At 37.8% G+C, this 23,574-nt stretch overlaps 1 protein-coding gene across 10 annotated transcripts in view; it reads left to right on the top strand.

Moving 5' to 3' along the window:
* The window catches only part of TENM2 (teneurin transmembrane protein 2), a 558,019-nt gene that overhangs the window by 490,118 nt on the left and 44,327 nt on the right, over nt 1–23,574 (top strand). For all 10 annotated transcript variants that reach the window (XM_071758386.1, XM_071758385.1, XM_071758384.1 and 7 more), the window contains one exon: nt 16,051–16,197. In XM_071758386.1, coding sequence (XP_071614487.1) covers nt 16,051–16,197 — 147 coding nt within the window. The remainder of the gene's footprint in view (nt 1–16,050; nt 16,198–23,574) is intronic.

Genomic DNA, 23,574 nt, shown 5'->3' with positions numbered 1-23,574 from the left:
ATAAAAGTCTGCAAATATACTGTATCTTGTATGGTAAGCTCTCCCCAGAAGATGCTCCACGAAGTTTTCTTTGTGGCAGTCTGTAGTACTCCCAAAGCCTCCCTCTTTTCTGCTCATGTCCTACGTTAGGTGCTGGGTGAGCACTCCTGCTTTCAGACAGGAAGTGACAAAAGATTGTAGTGAAGGACATTGATAATATGGATACTCTGTTGCAGATTAGGATCAAAACAATTCCCATCCTCTCTCCTCCTTTATTTTTTTTTTTTAATTTTCCATGCAAATAAGCTGTACCTGGTTTGACAGCCATAGAAGCCAAAGCTCCAGTCCTTTACCTGCAAAGCAGGACACAGAGGGATGCGTGTGCATCTCTGCACTTCCTGGCTGGGATGCTGCTCTTCCAAATCTAGCTCCAGAAGTGGGGATCTCCTTTCCTCCACTGACTCTTTGGCCTCTGTACTGAAAAGATGCAATGGTAGGACATGTTCCTTAGTCAAATAAGAGATTTCTAAATCTGTGTTAGCCCTACACCCTATCTATATTTTCAGGGCCATGAATAAAGAATAAAGATTTGAAAGAACCATGGTCTTGTCACTTAAATGGTGGAAAATAACTTAAAATTTCTAGATGCATAAAAATATGCAGGAAAAAAGAGGTCTTTGTGTGTGGGTTGAGTTTAAGTTTAAGTAATGATATATGAGATTTGGGTTAGGTTATAAGAAAAGCTTTGTAAGAGTAAATGAAAAACTGAAGTTGATTGTCCAGGGAAGTTGTGGAATCTTTATCAGTGAGGCTTTTCACAAGGATTTAGTCAAACATAGGTCAGGAGGAGCAGAAAAGTAATTCATCCTGCCACGGGGCAGAAAACTGACTATAAACCATTGAACCATGTGAGCTCTCCTGCAGCCTTACTCTAAATTAGCTTAAAAGGAAGCATTCCTCCTAAGTAGCTTATTTTATAATGGCCTATGTTAAGATTTTTACTGCCAGACCCTTTTAAGAATCAAATACCTCTCTTAGAAGTAGGAATGATCATTTTTCTAACCAAGAAGACTAATCTGTGTTTTGTATTTGCAGAACAATGGGTTATCAATATATATATTAAACCACTCTGAAACATCCAAAATAAGAGCAAATGTTACACCCACTAGGTAAATACTTCAAATCCTCTCCCTTTGAAATACCAAGACTCCCCCAACTGAACACTAGACGGATAGTACTACACCTCTGGTTTTACTGAAAAAGAAAATGTTTACTGATTTTTTTTCCTGAGTGTTCTGGGATGACTGTGCCCTTTCCATCTTTTGGACATGCTTATGTTTTTTGTTGACTCAAAAAAATACCATATATAAAGATTACAATTAAGTCAATTAATGGACCATTGTGTTATCTTTGAATAGAGCAGGATATTTTTGTCCCATGATCAGGTTCTTTCTGTCAACATTTTTTTCTTCTACTACTAATTTTTCTTGTTGTTATTACAACACTGATGATTCAAAAATGAGGCACTTTTTAGAAGAGATGGAAAGTGTGTGGGAGGAGACAGAGGAAAGCCATTGTATCTGACAAAGAGCAGTTTCAAAGAAGCGTCACATAGTAGATTTCTCCAATGCACTTGAAACTTAAAGTTCATCTGTAGCAGTTTTTAACCTATCAACGCATAAAGAAAAAAGCGTATGATGATGATGACAGAAATATAGATTGCATGCTCTGTATAGAGGGGTACACAGTTTTTTGTTTTATTTGAAAAATGCATAAAAATATTTGGGCCGTGGCCGCTTTTCATTACTGATGATAAAGAAATACGTTGGTAAGACATATGATGAGCTGACCAAAAATGACAGTGACACTGACTGTTTCTGTACCTGCAGATTCAGGTTCCCCACCTGTATGGTACCACCAGCCTGCTGTCTTTACACCAGGTAGCAGGTTTTTGATAAGCACATCTGTGATGCAGTCTTTTAGGTAGGTGGTGTCAAGCTTCCATTTGGAGAGTGGTAACTTGGGTTGTCCCCAGTGTGCCTTTTCAGCAAAACTGAATTGTAACCCACATTTCATTAATTAATCTGAGATGTTCTCAGTTCTTTCTGATTTTTTCTGCATGTAATTTACATTTTCATTTCTGTTACATGAGCATAGACAGGCTTGTAATGGAGGAATTTTCCTTATAAAGTGATGTTTAGTAATATATGCTACATCATGTTACATTTGATAACCAAACCCAGGGATATTTGGTAGTCAATTAGATCAGTGTTCATGTAGTCCAGCCTTGCTGTGCTTCATTTGCAAGTTCTCAGTAAACAAGCAAATAGAAATTTCTTCTTGGAAAAGAATGCATTTTATCTTTTCCAACTATATTTGCTGTTGGGGTGCGTTGTTGGTTTTGTAAATGTGTCATCTTTTATTTCACCTCCAAAACTTCTGGATAAAAAAATCTCTCATCTGTGAAGGCCTCAGCTTAAACACTGTGTAAATACCTTTTGTTTTGAATGTCCCTCTAGTTTTTGCTTCTGGATTGTAACTCTATATATAAATTCCATTCCCAGTTACTCAAATATACCTTGCTTTTTTTGTTAGTTTTTTGCATCAGGAAAACAATTTCTGTGGCATTGCAGAATCCAGGACTGCCATATTTTATCCTCTTACTTTGTCACAGCTGAGCAAGGTAGTTGATTGTATATATCTTTAGAATGAAATCTTCCATGTAAAGATATATACAGTGAAAGTAGTTTGACTTTTAGGGAATTTAGAAACAATGGCTTTTAAACTTCAGGATTTACTTGGGACAGCTGGGGACCTTTCTTGGCTAAAAGGCAAGCTTATTCATGAGGAAGAACTTTGCTGCTTGCATTCTTTGCTGAGGGCTTCTTGTAAATGACTCAAATATGTCACAGTGCATTTTCAGAACACTTCAGTGGCTTTTCTTTATGTATAGGATATTTGCAGAACATGACCTTACTTCTTACCTTTCTAGCCCCAAGATTTAATGAGTGTATTTTCAGCAAAGCTTCTTGCATTTTGTGTGTTACTTCAAAGATGCACCCAGCAGATACTGCTGAATAGTTTTCTGAACTAAAATCACATTTCTTTTTTCTCCTTTTGGAGGGGCTGCTGTATGAGTTATATTGATTTTCTGGTCAATTCTTGAACTCTTAAAAGACCACAAAAAGAGGGGGAGGACAATCAATCAGGCAGCTGATCTAACTTTTGAAAGGGCAAAACTGATTTTGTTGTTCCTAGGAGTATTCACAGTATCAGGCAATCTTCTCTTCTTCCACAGATAATGTTTTCTGTGTTATTTTGTTCCTGGTGGTGTCAAGCACCACTTCAGCAAGTGAGTGAATTACATGGTGTTGTTGGATACAAAACAACAAAGACATGGGAATGCTTGTTAGAGGTCAGTGACATAGATTGCATAGAGATAGAAGAGTAGTACCAGATCTTGAGAAACAGATACCTATATACATATATATAATATTTCTGCACATTAAGAAACTAATTACAAAAGAGAACAATATCTGGCCATCCTTTTGAGGCCTGCTTGTTATAGGGTATCTTTCCCTTGACCATTTGGAAATGTTAAGGAAAATTTTCATGCTTGAGAATGCAAATAATGACAAAAGCGTTTTGCCTGGCTGCTACAAACTACAGAATAACAATTTCGACACAAGGCTTTAGCTTCTCAGCTTCTTGTCAATTTTGTCCTCAGTCCTTATATAGTATCAAATTAACAGTAGGATGCAGTGGAAGTGAGAGGCTTGTCTCTTCCTAAAGTAGCTGATTCTTTTGAAATTCTCTACTTAATACTTTCTTAGTTTAATGTTATATTTAAAATACTGATGTCAAAAAGAAAAAAAGTGGTCCCCATGTTATCTCTGAAGTGTCAGTTCAGGATTTTGCTGGGTGATCTACATGGGGCTTTGGGGAAAAAAATGAAGCTATTGAATTTTTTCTTTAAACTGTCAGTTATCTCTTGTGCAGTTTCTGCTTACTGAGGATGAAATACACACTGGTGTTGAATATTGATACAATCTTCTTGCACTTAGAAGCCCTTACTAAGACAATTTTTAAAAGATCTTAATGATTTAATATGGGGATTTGTTCAGGATACCAGCTATGAAGGTATCTTGACCCATTTGTATTGAACGAAGTCTTTTACAAAACTTGTATTATTCAGCTCTTTTCTCTTGTTCTTTCTTTTCATTCCTATTCGGACCTTTTTATGAAATGCTTATTAGGATAACCTCACTTTGGAGATGATTCCTGTAGAGAGAAAGCATCAGTCTATTTCAGTTTAGATACAGCCTTTTTATGCATATAAAAAGAAGAAGAAATTATCCAACAGAAATTATCATGTAATTTATATCTTCTTTGCCCAAAGAAAGTACAAACAACATTTATGTTACAGAAACATAAGAACTTAATACAAACCTTGATTGTTCTCTAAGGTATTCAGGTCTTAGGTTATTGTCCATGTTCCTCTCTGTATGTTGAAAGTGCAGATAGTTGGTGTAATGATGTAGTCATTATTATCTGATTTGCATCTGCCATGAAAATTAGAACTAAGTGTTTAGATATCTGCAATTTCCAGGACATCCTTCTGTAGTGTTTTGAGTGATACATAGTATTGATTGACAAAAACCTGCCCGTCTCATTCTGTCATTTGTATTCAAACACATCCATGCTGGGATAGAGGCAAAGCAACACTAGTTCTTCTTCAATCTAGCAGCAGTTCAAAGTCATAAAAGTCATAAAAGTACTAAAAGTCAAAGTGGAATTGAGCTGTGAAAAATCAGTGTATTTATTCTCATTCTGTCTTCATTCAGTATCTGGATTTGAGCAGTCCAGCTGTCTCCTTGAAGATTTTAAAATCTGAGAGCTTGACCCTTAGCACAGGGTGCTGCACAGTTGATGGCAAGTAAGTACCTCTCTTAAACAGTTTCCATGGTCAAGTAGTAACTGTCATCTTCACAAAGACCTCAGTGTGATACGGATCATAGCATTATCTGTAATGAAAATTTAGGCAGAGGAGACATTTGCCTGCTTATCCATGTAATACTTTTCTCCCTCATTCTATTAAACTTAAAAGATACTTCTACTCTTGCCTTACTGTAATGTGCCAGTTCTGTGCCCCATGCCCAGTATCTAACATGTGGGAACTGCTGCCTCTTCTTCTGCCATCTCATTGGTTAATGGGAGCCAAGCAGTGAGTCCCAGATGTTCAAAAGTAAAACAGTTTGTGCATTCTCTCAAACACAGCTTACCTAACGGTACCTCAGTCCTACCCAACTCATTTTCTTTCTTGTACGGTGCCTGTTAAAATGCTGTGGGTTTTCTGCATTCTGCAAATAGAGAACTATAATTTTGACAAACTGCCAGTCAGTGTTAGGGTTTAGTGCTTTTTCCTCATCCCATTGTAGTTCTAGTTTCTATTCACAGTTTTTAACAGTCCAGCATGGAGCAGGTTGATCAACTCAGCATCAGGAGACTGTGGCCTGCTTTTTAAAATGCTGTAAAATGAGATACTGTACAAAATAACTGCAAGGGAAGCTTATGTATTCCTTTCTTAAATTTTCTGGAGAGATTAAGGTAGGCTGAACTACACAAGGTGATTGTTGATCTTTCTTATAGTTAAAAAGCATATACACTTTTAATATTTTCATATAATTTTACAGAAACCCATATGGACTAAAGATGGATCTATTCTTTGTTTATTCCAGTTAACATAAAATTACAGATCAGGGTTTTTTTCAGGTAGATGTTGAAAGAATCAAGTTATTCATGAGTATGACAAATGAGTAAGACATAATAAAAAAAACATTATTTTTAATTAAAACTAGATCAGTTTGTAGGGCAAAACATTATAAGGTTGTTTATTTTAGGCTAGAAACAATACTAAGAGAGCAAGTATCCAAAAGAACAAATTAAATATTACAAAATGAAAAAAAAATACATTAGTTTAGGAATAACATATTTGCCTATAACCTGGAGAACATGGTGGTTTATTGATCTTAAATGTAGTTCTGCTTTCATTGCTGTGATTTCGCAGTTGTTAGGCATCAAAAGTGATTGCTGAGCCTCTTGTGAAGTGAGCTCCTTAAGAATAGCACTGAAGTTATTTTTGTAAATTGACCATGGACAAGCACAAAACCTTGAGCGTCCCAGAGGAGGCTGATTCTCCTAAAACCACAGACATATTAATCCAGATGAGAGAACTGACTTTTTGTTTTAACCACAGGGAATTCCAGAGAGTAGAACTCTGTTCCTAATGTACCGTGGTGCCATCAACTTTTCAGCACGTGTCAAATATAAACAGATCTGGCTTCTTTGCTTTCCATTTAATAAAGCACAGCAAAATGTGTAGATGTTGGGTTACAGATCACTTCTCTCTGAAATTGATAGAGGAATTAGCATTATTGCGAACAATTCTACAATGCAAGACAGTGTGCCCAGAATTAAGCTGTTACAGAAAAGGAAATTGTGTGTCTTTCTCCCTCTTCCCAATTTTCTTTTTAAATTGCAGAATCCCTTGCATTTGAACAAGAAAAGTCTTACTGGAAGCAGGAAGACAACAGATAATTATTTATTGCTGAAAAGTGGGGGAACTTGATGAATTTGTTGAAATGTTAACAGATTCTGATTGATTATACTCTTTTTTTTAAAGAATAATTTGATAACAGTACAGGAAAAATGATGGCAATATGCCTTCTCTTGTTTCAAAAAAACCATAGATGTTTTAGACTTAAGTCAGAAAATCACTGCATAGGAGTCTTTCAGGAACATGCAATGAAGGCTGACATTGCTCACCATGTAGCACTGTAAATAGATAGTGGAATCGAGAGGGCAGGACAGGGGGGTGGGGGTATAGTGACATGGATTTTTTATATACAGTGCATATTTTTGTTGGCTTCTTTGTAAACTGGAGATGAAATTGCTTTTTGTTACTGCCTCCCCTGGATCATTATTAATTGACTTTTTATCTATAACTCAATCCATATATATCTCCATTGTGTCCTGTGAATGTTTGAATCTTTGATTTCTACATTCATTTTAATCTTTTGATCCTCCAAACAGAAAATTCAGTAAGTAAAGGCTGCCTTCTTCGAGCAAGGCTGCCTTATTCCAATCAATATCTTGATTGATATTAAATAGAAGATTTCTTAAAAGTTATTGGCAGAATATGACCCTAAATCTTAATTATTATTATTTTCTGTAGTTTATGTCTTGAGAAATAGATGTTTTAAAATGTGAGGAGAGATGGTAATTGTGAAAAAATGGCAGTGGAGTGAAAAAGATGTCAGTTCTTTTCAGTGCTGCTTCTATTATTTTTTTTGCCCCATGAATAAAAATTACAGGTCCATTGAGGATAATGTTTCACAGGGCTTCTACTACTGATCAATACTTTGAAACAGGTAACTTCATTCCATCTTAGGAAATAATTAAAATTAGGAAGTTGTTTCATTCAGAATGCAGAACAGTCATGCATGCTGGAAAATACACTTAAATGTGAACACTTCAGTTTACCTTGAAGAGAAAGGGGATGTCATTAAACTGCAGGTTAGTTTTTCCAGTGAGTGATACCTGGTTAAGGAGGATTTTTACCAAAACTTTGTATTTAATAATCTTAAGTTTGCTGTTTCCTATTCTTGAAGTTCTGTTGTGTTTTATTGTTTGTTTGTTTGTTTTTGATTTTTAAGCTGAAGCAAGTATCGTGACAACACATAGCTTGCACCTTTTCACCTGACATGAATTAGTGACTGGATTAATCCAATGTAGTGATCCTACAGTCATATTGCAGCTGAAGTGATCTCCAGATTTCTTGCCCATCTCCTCCTTTTAAATACTGTGTTCCTAGCAAACAGTCCCATTATAACTAGTAGCATCCTGCCTGTCTCAGCGTAGCTTAAAAATTCTGTCAAATATAGGTGCCAGGCAACTAAGTTAAAAGGATAGTTGGTGCTAAAATGAAGGACTTCAAAAATCATACAGTGTGCAGCCATTTATTGGAATTCACAGATTCCATACTTTATGGAGAACTGCTGCAAAATATAATGCATCTGTCTATATCACACTTTGCATCCTGAAGGGTTCCAAAGTTCTGTACCAAACTAAGGGGTATTTGGTCATACTAATCTGTTATTCAGTAATGGAGGAAAATGTCTACTTATGTTAAGGCTCCTATTTATTCTTCTTGTAGACAAAACTTGTACACTTAGACAGAATCTGCATTTGCATACCTGAAAGTTAATTGCTAAATTATAAAGTCTGTGCAGACACCAATATCTGATTAGTAGCAACTAATTATTTTCCAATAATGCCTGAGAAAACTAGGATTCCCTGCCTTGAGAATTATGAATTATCAAGCTCTAAAACTGAAGGATTTGTAGATAATTCAGGTTGGAAGGGATGTCAGGAGGTCATCTAGTCCAGCCTCTTCCTCAAGGCAGGGTTAGGTTGGTCACAGGTCAGATGGTTGACTCAGGCCCATATATTTTAAGGCACATGACTTCACACTTTACTCTGAAGTCAGAATAAAATATTAGAGGTACTTCAGTAAGATGAGTATAATGCTGAGTTTAAACATCATCTTACCTGTTAGCAACTAGGCATTGTAAAATTAGGCAGGTAAAATTTGGCATTGTTTTCTGAAGAAAAATTAGGTCACCTACGTTGAACTTTATAAATTTAAAGGTTTTGAAATCTAGTGGCTGGGATTTGACAGCACAATATCAAATATTCTTTTGCCAGATACAGATACCACTTAACACAAACATCAGATGCTTATGTTCATCATGTAATGTAAGTGGAAATAATTTTTCCTCTTTGTCTTTCCCTATGGCACAAAGAGGACAGTAGAGGTAAAGAGTATAGAAATGTGACACAACTTCATGCATCAGCATATATGAGATTCTTGGAAGTCTTTTAGTTAATAAATATATCTAAAAGTACACCAAAAACTGTGTTCAAAAAAAGTTCAAGCGCATATTTTTGAACAGCTATGGCTGCTATGTATTTAAAATAATAAAAAAGCAAATTGTATTGTGTGCAAGGAGGTTGTGTAGCCATTACTGTGTGAATTCCAATTTTTATAAATTAATGACTGAAACTCTCTGCCATAAAACTGTGATTAATGTAGAGATTTTATTTTAGTTATTGCATTTAATTAGTTTATGTATTCCTTTAAATATAAGGTTCATATTTTCCTTGTTGTTCTCGCCCTTCAATTGACTGAACTTACACATCATGTCTGATAGGTCACTATATCATTACACTGTCTCTAAACTACTTATGTAGACTTTTTTTAGAAATAAATCCAACTTGAGAAGGATTTTTTCCAGAAATGTTGTTATATATTACAAAAGATGATGCCAGCCCTTGTATACCATATCAGAAACATTAATACAATAAAAGCTTGTGGTTGTGGTGCTCATTTTATGAAGGCAGTTTCACCCAGCATTATATTCTAAATGGATTTTATTACAGTAAGATCAATTTGAAAGAGCCAGCTCTCTTAAATACAAATTTTACTGCATCTTTTATGTATCTTTTTATTTGGTGTATGATTATGAGTTGAAAATGAGTCTTGTTTGAAAAGAATACACTGTATAACTCAAATGTGCTGCTAGGGTCAAATTTTAGTTCTTGCTAAAAATCACAGCAAATAATATACTTAGCCTGTAGAAGAAACTCTATAGCTCAGATGTAGCTTTTAGGCTGCAGCTCTTGTCTTGACTTAAAGCCATATGTTTCATAAAACTTGGCTTGGCACCTGACCTAACACTAGCAGGCACAGATTTTTTCCTTCAGGAAGATGATAGTGACTTCTCCTAATACATTCTTTTTTAATACTAGCAGTTTCCCTTTGTTTGAGGTTTACTTCTTAACAGTTACACATGGTTTTGCTTACATTTTCTTCTTTTGTTTGGAAAGCTAGATGTCCTCTGTATTTTACATGTGAAAGACAGAAATTGCATAAACATACGATAAATAGATTTTAGAAACTCTAATATGGCTTACATATCCCAAGCAATTTAATGAACCTTACTTAACATTCATAGCTTTCTGCCTCACCTCTCACTCAACCAATACCAAATTGCATTGACATTTGTTTAGCTTCATGTTTTGGATGTGAGTTTATTTTAGTTGAAATACAACTTCATAGAAAATAACTTGGATGTGCCTTCCATAATTCTATGTGTCTTTTTTTATGCCCCTTCTTTGGCTTTAACCAAGCTATGGAAGCTTTGGAATTGAAGGATTAAAAAATAACAGTAGCAAATAAAAAGCATAATTTTATTTTCAACTTTGTTAGGTACCTTGTTCTATGTTTTATTTGCTAGATAGCTGTAGGCATACTGGTAGCTCACTGAAGGAATGAACAGAAAATATGAAAACTCTGATTATCCTCTAAAATCCAAATTAAACAAGATGCTATTATTGTTTTTATGTAATTTCTTTATATTCTATTGGTCCCAATATATACTAGACTACTTTTATTAGCTGCAGTTCTGTAGTTAGCAGCTGTAATGAGAATTTAAATGTTCCTTTGGAAACTCGTGTATCTTGCATGTGAGAACCCCCTGTTCTGTACATCTGTACTGCAGGGCAGCTTCACCTCTGGGTGTTCTGCCACCTAGCCCAGTGCCAGCTCAAGTCAGAGAGGAGAATCCAGTGACTGCCCACAGGCCCTGTCAAAGGGGGTGAGGAGAGGAAGGTGAAGGAGACAGGGGACATTGCAGACTGCAGACAGGTGGTGGGAACCCATCGTAGCTGCTTGAGTTGCAAAGTTAGATGGCTGATAGAAAGGTTTGCATCGGAAGGACTCAGAAGTCCTTGGTTTACAACTTTTCAAGGTGTCTTTATATTTTGATTTCCTTAAAATGTTTAGTTTGGAGTTCTAGAAGTAATTTATGCAAAGGAAAATCTGTGTATAGCTGGGTACCAGGGTATTCGTGTGTTTGTATGCCTGGAGTTTGTGAATACCAGGGAAATTAAAAGGACCTCTGTGCAGAATTTACCCCAAATTTGATTAGAATCATTGATGTACTGCCTAGATACTGGAAATTAATTGCTGGGTTAAAAAAATGATCTAATCACCTTAGAATTTAGTCTCAGAATAATTTCATTGTAGATAGAACCTATGAGTGTTCTCTATGAGTTGTTGACGATTACTAATGATTCTGCAGAATTTCTTATTAAATTTAGCTTTTCATAAATCTTTCACAAGTTTTGAAACTAAAAAAAAAAAAAAAAAAAAAGAAAAAGTAGGAATAGACAGAGCTTACGTTAGGCCTGGAGGAAGGGGTGGTCTGAATTTTGGTCCCAATGGCCTTGGAAACATCAATATTTGTTGTTTTCTATACTATTTATTTTTCTGTTGTTGCAATGAAAACACTGTGGTTTGTATTGTGATAGCATCTTCTAGGCCCCATCATGGACTGTGGCAGTGTTGGTCTCCACAGGCAAACAACAAAATCTGGTATTTTAAGATTGTCTTGTCTTTTGAATTATACAGGCTTTCAGACAAGAGGTTGCTTTACCTGTTGTGTCTAACAAAAGTTCTGCAACCTTTTTTACCCCTTATCACTGTGAACATTAATGATGTGAAATAAGATTTATGTAGTAATTGTACATATTTAGTAGTAGTTGCCTGAGTACTCCTCTTCATATTGACATGTTCCACTTTCTTGCACTGTTTTCTTAAAAACTATCCTGTTCTGATACATTACATCCTTAGCATCCATGTTAGGTCCTCTTCCTCTTAGTCACAGAGATAGGCAAGAGGCAGAAATCCAATTTATTTCTAGAAGGAGGAACACATGTATTTTATGGTAAAGATAGCACACTTTTGTTTTCCTTAACTCACAGTCCTCTCATGTTGTTAGTGAGTATTCTGTAATAAGTAAGCTGAGAGGAAATAAATTCAGGCAATAAACACATAGTGTTCCAGAACTGCAAGATTTTAAAGATTGTTCTGTTCAGTGAGAATGGTAAAAAGTATTTTGGGATCTCATATGTCCAATACCAGTTTGCATCATTCTCTGTGAGATTTAGAGATACAATGCTTCAATTTTCTCCTTCACCACTGCCTTGCAGTATTCACTGAGTATAAATTCTGGGCATTTGGAGGGGAATGAATTTTCATGTTTTGATTCTGACACTGTCTCTTACTCTGATGGTCCCCCTTGAATGCCAGTCTCAGATTCCTGACACGATGTTGCAAAAAGTACTGAATTCTTTCCTGCTGTTTAAATTTTAAGTGTATATATACGTGTATTAAAGCTCCTGCTTGCCATTTCCATGGGTAACCTGGAGACAAAGAGAAAGGTGGCTGCAGTAGTCTCACCTTTAGCAGCAAAAGACTGTGCAGAAGCATTGCTAGAAAAGTGTGAGACACTTGAACTGCTCTCATCCATACTCTGCCTGGCGTGTGAATGAGTAGGCTGTCAATCTAGCGCTTTAGACAAGCCCTTCTTTTTTAACCTAGTTTTTTGACATTCTCCATTAAGCATACTATAATAGAGAAGGTGAGTAGAATTTCTCTGTACACCAGGTATAGCAAGCTGTCTGCTTAGTGTGAAGTGTCCTTATTTGTGCTGTGACTGAACGCTTTGTACACTGGTGGCTTGCTTCCTAAGGTTAGATGTTGATAGCCCTCCCCTCTGTGGCTACCTTACTCTCCATCTCTGACTGCCTTTCTCTCTGATTGAACTTATAAGACAGACAGGAGGCAATACACTGCTGGGCATGAGCTGTAACTGTGGGATGCAAGGAAACTTTAACAAAGCACTTAGTGCTGGGATGTGTGTTTCCAGCAAGGACTGTTTGTCCAGCTTTGGCCACTGAGTGTTTGCTGACACTCTTGAGGGCTCCTCAGTCAGGCACCATGTGAGTCTGGTCCGCTGTCAAAACCCATTGAAGTGCATGAAGGAAGTTCATTGGTCATCATCATTACAGCCTTGCACCTGAAGGAAGATCTAGAGATACTCAGTGCACTGCCTGGATGTAAACTTTCTAGAAGAAAACTTATTAGTAATAGATCATAATGGAGCTCTGTTACCCAGCTGATCAACTAACTGTTAGAAAAAGGTTTTGTCTAACAATTTGCTGTGTAAATACTTGATTGAAGAAAGGCGTAAACAGAATTGCATATATGCACACATGTATGTATAGATATGTACATAACCATGTAAAGTATCTAAATAGTTGTCCTATACTTAAAGCTCTATTTGAAAAATCAATACATCATTAATGTTATAAATCTTTTAAGGAAGACAGTACCGGATCTTGTTGTAGTGTACTGCTGGGTCTTTTCCCTTCCTTCTGCTGTTTATGTCACTGAAACACAAAGTCTGTCTTTGGAAGGCCACAGTTAAATACACTCTGTAGAGGTAACGTAGTGTTTCCTAGCAACATCATGTCTGTAACAGTGATGCTTGATTCTCACTTTAAGCTAAAAGCAAAGTCATGTCCATTAATCCCCAGCTGCACATAAAACTTTAGTGATTTTGCTAGCTCCCTACTGTTCATGTTTTCGTCTTGCTCATATGCTGCAAAGCAAACTGTTTCAGTGATTTAATTCTCCTCAGTGCCTCAGTATAAAGCCAACCATGTGTATGTGTATCTTCACAATTATTTGGTTTTCATTTTAAACAAATCATTTTTCCTAGAGTATGATGTTTTCCCTCAAACATTATCATTTTGGTCATACAAGGAACCTGACAAATGGAAGATATAAAATAAAAATCTTGACAATATATTACCTGTGCTATAATGCCAGATATAAAGCCAAAACAGCCTTGCATTTATGTGAAGGAGGCACTGTATTTTTTTATTACACAACAGCATACAGACTGAAAACTTGTAGGGCTTGTTTCTATCTGCTGGTAGCATTTCTGTGTAAAATAACTGAATGGTCTTGGCTGAGTTCACAGAGGTTTGGTGTGTTATTCCACAGAGCTTTGGTGGATATCAAGATGCTGTGCCAGTGCTAGAAATTACACAGGTTCAGGCACAGAAATGTTGTTTGCTGTTATCTGTGTAGAACCTTTCCTGTGGTACAGCTAAGATCTCAGAGGTCGCAGTCCAGCAGCTTCCACAGGTCCATGTACATTTTAAACAAAAAATAGTAAAGGAAACTTTCAGCTTTATATCAAAAATTAATGTGGCTATGAACTATGTAGTCCTAATACAACTTAATCACTATGAACTATCAGGTAACAACCCAGTGAGAAAAAGTACGAGTGCTTAGTTATTGTGGTACCAGTTGTGTGAGTAGGCGGGCTAGCAGGAAAGCAGCTTGCTTTTCCTGCATGCTAAACTCCTGCAGCAGCATGGAAACTGGTATTGGGTCAGAGGAACTTTTCTCTAACACTGCCTGGCTACAGCAGAGTGAGCTGGAAGGGGTAGGAAGAGACAATCTCAGAGCTGTGGGTTTCTGACTAGGTTTGTGGAAATGCACAGACAGTCTAAATGGGTGATTTCTGCAAGTCTGTTCAGTCTTTCTGCACCAGTGTGAAAGCTGAGGTAGCTTGACAGTTGCTCCTGTCCCTGATCACCTGCAGAAGCCAAGGGGCACAAAGGTGATACACTGTCAGTTCAGTCTTTCTCCAGTGCTGCACAGGTGAAGTGGTGCTGCTCAGACAAAGAAAATGTACTTATTTGTTTTCAGGATATTTCCTACCGCTGCCTTCCTTGCTTGCAATCAGTACTGGTGAAGAGTCTCCACAGTCTGGTAAGGTGCCCATTAGTTCCTTGGTGCTCTTAGTGCCTGGGGAAGGGAGTGGAGTACTTAATGGTCAAAGCTTGGGGTTATGGTAGCAAATGCAAAGGACTAACCCAGCTAGTTGGTGACACCTGAGAGGGTTGCAGTAGGACCTAGAAGATCTTCATGCCAACAGTGACCTGTCACTGCTTTTAGAGGAGAAAATCAGAGAGCATGAAACTTTGTGAGATATTTTGAGATGAAATTTTCTGCTCAATACCAATAGCAATGAGATGAATTATTCCATGTTTTCTGGTGGTTGTGGAGACGACAGGTTTAAACTCTTATTTACAACCACAAATGAGAAAGCTTGTGAATGACTGAGACCCAGCATTTACTGTGTCAGAATGACAACACAGCCTTCTCCTCTTCCTCAGACTAATGAAAAGGTTCTATGAGAGGTCTGCTGCAGGGCTTTCAGATCTTCTTTCACCTCCACAGACAAACACACACATGCTTGTGTGGATTGGATGTTGATGAACTTGATTGTTCATGCCAATGCTTTAGGCATCTTAGAGGACAGAATTTAGTTTTCTTACCCATATTCATCATGTTCAGTAAGATAGGGTAGTGCCTCCTGAGACTCGTTTAATTTCAGAAAAACAGTTGAAGTATTCTGTTGCCTATGGATGGAACACATAGGCACCTTGGTAAAAGTAATGGGTTTGTTCCTAACTCAGCTCTTGCTATGATAAGTCACATCATATCCGTAGCTTTTGTGGGATATATTTTCTAACGTATCTTTCAGAAAGTATGAAATGTTTCGGCACAACATATGTAAGTTTAGTGTTAAATAAGTAGGTATTTTAAATGGACTTAAAGAAGGAAAATATTTTCAAACTCATTTATTTGAAGTTTGTGTTTAGAGAAACTCTGGAGAATTATGCTGTAATGGCCACCCTGAACATTGATGTGCTCGTTGCAGAAGACATTCTCCTTCATATAGGTATATAGGCATACACATAATGCAAAAAATGAGGCTGTCAGCAGACTTTTGATTTTGTCTACTGTCTTGAACACAAGATCTGAACCTTTACAGGGTTCTTAAAACATAGCATGATTGATGTTAGGGCTCCACTTCTTCTGGTTTGAGTTAGATCTCCATTTCTCTGATCCATCCCCTTTCTCCACCTTCTTTCTCCACCCCAGCGCTGTGGCTCTGGCCTAGGAGAGCGTTTGTCCCACCAGCAGGAACAAGTCTTTTTGTCTGCACAGTAACATTGTCAGGAGCCTGAGCAGGAGCATGAATGAGTCTGTCATGTACTTACCTTCTCCATTTCTTCAACCAGATGGCTGCCCTGATCTGTGCAATGGCAACGGGAGATGCACGCTGGGTCAGAACAGCTGGCAGTGTATCTGCCAAAGCGGCTGGAGGGGGCCGGGATGCAACGTTGCCATGGAAACCGCCTGTGCCGATAACAAGGATAATGAGGGAGGTGAGCCAAAGTCTTTCTGTTCCCAGTCCCTAAACAACACAGTTGTACACACTTTCTTCCTGACTTGTTTTCCATCAGGACTTCACCTGTCATTGTTGTCAGGTGTTACTTCTGTTTTGAAACACGAGTCCAAGGGAGCTGTGGCCTCCTGGAGGGTTGCATTGGGAGCCACCAGGCATCCTTAGGCCCAGCACACAGTGGAGAGTATGGCCCAGCAGACGAGTGAGTTTTCTGGTGGGCTCTTGGCACGTGTGAATTGCAAACCAAGTTGCTGTGCCTGTGTGCACAAGCCCAGGGGCTGGTTGAGCAGGGTATTTAGTGATATTTTCCATGCTGTGCTGGAGGCCGGGGTCCTGCTTTTGTGTACACAACCTGTGTAAGTGGTTGTAGCTTGCTGTCATATTGCACAGGTAACACGGCAGACATGAGGTGTGCTGAACAGTCATACATGGTATGGGTCTGAGATCCCAGTTCGATTTTCCCACTCCTTTATCAGGAGTATCCCTATTAAATGCAGAAGTGGTGTTCTATGTTTACCTTTGAATATAGCTTTACTTTATCTCATTTGGTAGAGCTTTCCACAGTATGTGTATTAGGCTGTGCTAGGCTGAGAAGTTGTGCTATCTAGATAAGATGGCTTAGTCTGTCTTGTTCTTTTGTAGTAGCTTTCTTACACCTCTCATTGCACTGTCTTTAGAAAGTCATGTAGATTCTTTTTCATTTCTGCTTTTCATGAGAAGTCAAGTCTTAGACACAACTTTGATACTTCTTCACTTTTCTTTGGCCAATAATTGATCCAAAGAGCACATCTGTTCTTTGCTTATTAATAAATGCCCTACTCCTCATGTATTTCCTATGGCTGCGAAAAAACATTTGTCCTATTTGACTGGCTGTTTCTAGGGTAAAATTGTCATTGAGAGAGTGGTTTAATTTTAGGCAAAACCTCAGTGTGTAGGCACTGTTCATAAGTCCCAAACTGAGGACCAGTTATATTTGATTTTGACTACATGGTATTAACTATATCTGAATATCACCCACGCATTTTAATTTGTAAATGCTCTGTTAGTTCCTTGGCTTCAAAGGCAGTCAGTGCTTACAGAAATAAGTAAAAAGAGATGGAGCTGAATAATTTTCAGAAAAACTTGCTTTATAGTGGTCACTGAATTTTAAAGACAGAATCTAACCGCCAAGTTACATTAGTTGGCATTGAACTATACAACAAAACCCACTAAACTTGTGTTAAGAGGCAGTGTAAGAAATTAAAAGGTGAACTGCTTAGGTTTGCTGTTTATACAGGCTGGGAAGGAAAATTTGTAAATGGATGTATCATGAGATTTTCCTCAAAACAAGACATGAGTTTGGAAAACTCATGACATACTGGACTCTAGACAGACTGGAATAAGAAGGTTTTTCTCTTATCCCAGGCTATATTCAGCACTTGTAAAACAGATGAATGGGTAAAAATGACCAGTTGAGATTATTCAGCTGTTCATACCAATCTAAGAATGCAGAATTCGAAAACTTCATGGAAATTCATGGAAGGTAAATAGTAATTCATCAGTCAAAGAATGAATAGAATCAGTGTGCTGTACAACAGACTTCTAATACTGATTAGCATTAGTGTGCAGGGAGTGTGTTTTCTGATTAACTGTAGTCACACCTGAATGCAAACTGCTTGGCCTGGCTGAAATCTAGAAAGATTAAGGGGAAACACTACAGATGTTCCCAATGTTTGCATGTTGAAGTTGTTTGTTTGTTCTTTCCAAAGGCTAGAGAGGTTGCTGGTCATTGCTTCTTGTGGGAGTGTAGATAGTTTGACAATTTCTTCCCATTCCCAAGGGCCAGAGACAACCTGAAAAGTCTGTTTGACCTGAAGACTTTGCTATCGTTACTACTCTCTTAATAGTATCATACTTACTACGTTTCTGTAGAGTTTTTCTACAGGAGAGCTTATGTGAGGTCTGACACAGCTAGGTCTCCCTGAAAAGCAGGACAGATGTGCCCTTGATTCAGCCCCACTGAGCTTTGTCCCCAGCACAGGCAGTGGGGTACTGCATTATTCTTCTGTCTCTCACAAGCCTTTTTTGATTTTTGTTTTTTCACTTTGCTTGATTGGATTTTGAGTCACAGATTTCTTCGAGATGGCCTGGGATCCTTGCCACTATGTGCTGCAAGGGCACACGCATTGTCTTTCCCATCCGTTTGTCAAATTGTCATTCACAAGAGCTACAAAACAAAAACCCTCAAACCTGAACATAGCATTAATTGGAAAATTCTTCTGTATTCCAAAACATTTGGATTACATAGTCTCCTTCCTGTGGCTCTTTCTCAATCTGACCCCTTTCCTTAATCAGTCCCTCAGTAGCCTAATAGCTATTAAGCATCTTTTGGAGGGACAGCTTTATTTCAAGACCTATACTTGTGATTATAATGTATAAGCTCCCCAATAGACATGTATAACCAATTCAATTCACCATGGATTTAATTTAACAAATTAAGGGTTTAGAAATTGTATTTTGAGGAATGGGCGAAGGTACAGTACTTTTTAAGTTCATATTTCTTCTGATGCATTTCCTAAGAAAATCACCACAGGGGAAATTTATACCCATCTATTCACAATTAGTATTCTATGATAGCTTAGTTGTTCTCAAGTTGCAAAATGCTTTTTGTATCTTGGGACAACCTTCATAAATTTCATATACTTAACTAGATTTAACCTTAGACTTTACAGTGCCTTCAAGTAAAATGCTTCCAAGTAAAGCACAGCAAATGTCATATTCCTTTTCTAAAGAAAAGTTTCCCTAGGTGTTGGTTGCAGTTGGTACCAGGAGCTCATGTTTGAGGTACTTTCCTCCTGAATCCTGTGAAATAATCTGGAAGGGATATTTAGCAACTCTGCAGAAACAGTCCTGTCAGGAGTCCGTATCACCCACTTGCATGGAACAGCTTTCTAGGCTGTTCCTTTCCTTCTTTCCCTCTTCTTCCACCTTTTACATACTTTCAAACTTCCTCTATCTGTGTTTATAATTTTTATTGACAAGACAGGTAAATAGTGGACCCTCAGGGAACAGAAAATTGCCAGAATTTTGCTAAATTGTTTTTTTTCAGATTTGATCAGGATGCAGAGGGAAGTGCAGAGAGGTGGCAAAAAAAAATTCAGTCACTGCTTACATCACAGACCACATTTCTCCACAAAATACAATTATCTGCCCTAAAGTTGCGTGGGGAAGGAGGGAAAGCAACCCATAGCAGTGCAGAATAATAACGTAAATAGAATGAAGAATTCCTTGTTTGTTATGCAAAGTGGGGACATTCTTTGAAAATGAGTTTTATTTCCACTTGGCTATCCAAAGAGATTTGTGCGTATCTCAGGAGGCAAATTTTGCCCTTCAGTTTGCTACTATGTAGCTGTAACCCCACCAAGAACTACAGCTGGCAGCAGTTCTGTTTGGCACACTGCACTGATGATAATGAATGAGAGAAAGCCAGCTTTCTGCTCCAGGATGAATTCTCTTCAGTTCATGAGAAAGACACATTTTTAGAGGAGTTCACTGTCAAGACAGTGCTCTTGACTGATTGAAAGGCTGTTTATTTGAGTTGTCTTAGAAAAACTCATATCTGAAATTAGATAGAAAGAAAATAGAAAAGAGAAGTGTCTTTCTGCAATAAACATTTAGAAAAAACTGCTTTTAGAAAATTACAAATCCTGTGACTTGTTACTGCATCAGGCTCGTGACATTTAAAATAATACAAGTATTTCACAGCACAAAAGCAAATCATGTAATTTAGCTTGCCTCGACAAGCCTTGCCTCAGCAGGGGTCTCTAATTCAGCACAGACAAAAGATTTTATGAAGTTCTCACTAGAAATACCCAGAATACTCTTGGCACAGAAAATACCTTCCTAGAGCCCGTACAGTAGTCAGTTTTAGAACATTAAATGTAATGAGTAGTTGAAATCTATTGTGGATAGGAGCCAGAGTGAGTCATGTAGGCTTGAGTATAAAATCTATATCAAAACTAGACATTATGTAAGTTTGACAAGAGCTAATGAGTGTGCTGCTATGTGATTTTGTTAAAACTTATGTCAGCTTCTAATCGCCTTTATGCACATTAGCCAGCTTATCCTTACACTGTCCCTCACGGGATGTTACTACAATAACATGCTCTTACAACCCACGGAGAAGCACGAGCAAGACATTCAGTGACTGCAAATTCCATGGCATAAAAAGCTGCCTGGGTATCTCTGTGTAGACCGGCACTCAGCAAACATTTTTTTTTCCCAATTTTTTTTTTTTCTCGGTGCCCTCTGGGGTGACTTTACTCTAAGCAATGTGTGGTTTGAAGTTGGATCATCAGTAATCCACCAGCATTCTCAGGTTCTGAAGAGCCATCACACACTCAGTGTGGAGCTGGAGCTACACCTGCAGTAGTTTCTTCCAGCTGGTGCTCTCAGGATGAGAGTTTTACAGACTGCCAGAGCTTTGGGCAGCACAGAGATCCCTAGTGGGCAAGGGAAGTGGGGCTGTTGCATTACCAGTGTTATATTCCAACCGAGAGCTTCCTCATGGAAGTTTTTTTGGGGCATTCAGAGGCACACCTAGCTTACAGAGAAGCTAGTTTTTTCCTGCTTTAGCACAATGCTGGATTTACAGTCCAGCTTTTCCTGAAAGGAAGCTGTGGTTTATGGTTCAAAAAATAGTCTGTCGTGCTCACATTTTGTTGTACAAGCCAGTGTTTTAACAGATATTCTGAGAGTTTATAGAGAGGCTTTCCGGTTTGGCTAATTGAGGAATGGGGCTAGGACAGGATTAGATGTATTTCCTTTCTTGTTACCACCGAGAACTTGTGAGGATTTCTTTTGAATTATGCATGCCAATAGAGCAAACAGTAATTAGATCGAACTACAAAAGTGAAAAGTTTGGTTAAATACTAGATAAAACTTCCTGGTAATAAGATATAAGGGGCTGTGGAGTAGCCTGCCTGTGGAAATAGTTCTGCATGCAGTTTTAGAGCTCAATTAAAATATTTCTTTGTTGGCAAAGAGAAGGCCTATTCTTTTGATAATCTGAGAGAGCATCTCTAATTCTTTCACCTTGGGTGTATTAATACTACATATAATTAAAATCGGATCATGATAAATTAACTAATTTGCCCTTAGAGTGATCAAAGGCCCTTTTGCCCTCAGGGTTCGTAGTAGCTGATGTTCCCCTCTTCCTTGCCTCCATTTTAATTATCAGTCTGAAATGTTTATTGGAAAAAGAAAAATTTCCAGGAATTAAGCTCTGAAAGTCACCAGCTCCTGCAGCTAGTGAAGTGTAAGGATGCCCTCTACTGAGCATGTGCTCAGAAGTTTTGTTTTAGAAACACAATTGTCCCTCCCTGCTGGGTACAGAAAGCATCATTTTCTTGCTCAGCTGGATAGCAGGGCAGGGTGGATTCATTCTAGTGCATCATGAATTGGACCTGAAGCACAACCTGAAAGTATTTGATGAACGGTGGAAACTAATGATAATGTACTTGTCAGAATTAAAAAAAGGAAAAAACCAGCAACCAACCAATAGCTCACATGTCAGCTTTCAAAGTAAGATGTAGCACAATTCTGGAATACTGCCACCTGAGCATGCAAAGAAATCTGTTCAGTGGTGAAGGTGAACTGGTGATGAGAGGTTGTATATACATTAGTAGTAAAATATATCACTATTTCTACCCAGAGCTTTCTAAGCCTTGTAATGATGTTCAAGAGGAGCACAATAATAAGGCCATCTTAAAATAGAAGTAAAGTATTCTATGTACATGTAATACTTAAAACCTTTGTTTTTGCTGTGTAGTCAATTCTGTCAAAAAATTTTGTAGAACAGATCAAAGAAAGTCTGCAACAGGAAAATGATGTCACTTGTTTTGTTTCTGAAAAGATTTGGGAATGAAGAAGTGTGAAGGACAATGAAAAGCTAATCCAGTGCTTCCAGGTTAAATCAGATATAAATTTAACCATGTCATTTTTCTTAATTAAGGCCAAGCCAGGACGCTTTTGGTCTCAAGTTGTTCAACACCCTCTTAACTCCCCTTATAATCTCTTCCCTTTAGTATACTGAGTTCCAGAGAGCTGCTAACTGGACACTTTAAACTCCAATGCGTATGCTGTGAAAAGCACTAATATCTTGGTGAAGATAATGGTGAGGTTTTTGTCATTGAATTAACCATATAAATAATTCAGTGTGCCTGAGAAAGTCTGGAAGATGACAAATTCTGAAATATATATTAAAAAACAAAGTACTGAATTCTAATTAAAATTTGTGCTTATGGCAGAGTTTTCTTTCAGAGAAGGAACATTTTTTCTAGCCCTCGTTTTAATCATCTGAGTCGAATGCAACTTAATTATTCTGTAGCCATTCACTTCATATGTAACAATACAATATGGCTGAAGATACAGGCTGATAGGAATGTCATGAAGTGCAAGGTCCTTTGTCCAGGAAGGAACAACCCCGGTCACAGATGTATGCTGGGAAACATTTTTTTTATTGTGCAGATGACTGAGTACTGTAGCATGTTTCCCAGACAGGCTGTGGAGTTTCCATCCTAGGAGACATTCAAAAGCCACCTGGATGCAGTCTTGGGCAACTGGCTTTTGCCCTGCCAACCTCAGCCCTTCTGCGATGATACATCCAGATAGCAAATTAGGCAAACGTGAGCTAGAAACAAATATATTCTGACAGTAGTTTATACCCTTTCAAAGGTAAAGTGAGAGAATTCAGAGCAACAATGACAGCAGCAGTGCAACTTAAATCTTTGTCACTAAACAGCTGAGCCCAGGTTCTGGCTGCCTGTGCTCAGCAGGTCTGTACCTCGGCTCTTTCATTGCTACAAGCTTCATCCAGTATTTGGCATAAGGGAAAAATACCTGAACTCCCAAATCTTCCATCTGGGAATAAATTAGTGTAGGGGAATATAGCCAAATATTCTAAGTAATAATGTTTCAAACAAGTAAATCATGTTTATATTTATATAATGGTATATGTTTGTCTTTTCTTAATGTTTTTGTAAACATCTGAAACTGCAAATCTGAATTCACAAAACAGTGTAAAACCTTTCTACACAAAAAGAATCATATGCAGGTTTCTTCCTGGCATTGAATGGAGATGTTTCTAACCTCCCAGGTCCTGAACTGGTAATTCAGAGCAGTTTGATTGCCTGCTTGATTGTTTGTGAGATAACAGCACAATTGGCAGTGACAGGATAATTTACTGAAGATTGCAATGTCAGACAAGATCCAAGGGGGGTTGTGAGCATAAAGATGTGATTCACATGACTGACAGGATGCCAAGAGATTGATATGCCAATTGAAAGTTCATGGTGTCATCAAAAGTGCTCATTCACAG

This window comes from Heliangelus exortis, chromosome 15 (genome assembly GCF_036169615.1).
Source record: "Heliangelus exortis chromosome 15, bHelExo1.hap1, whole genome shotgun sequence".
NCBI classification, from domain to species: domain Eukaryota; kingdom Metazoa; phylum Chordata; class Aves; order Apodiformes; family Trochilidae; genus Heliangelus; species Heliangelus exortis.
This window is presented reverse-complemented; position numbering and strand designations above follow the sequence as displayed.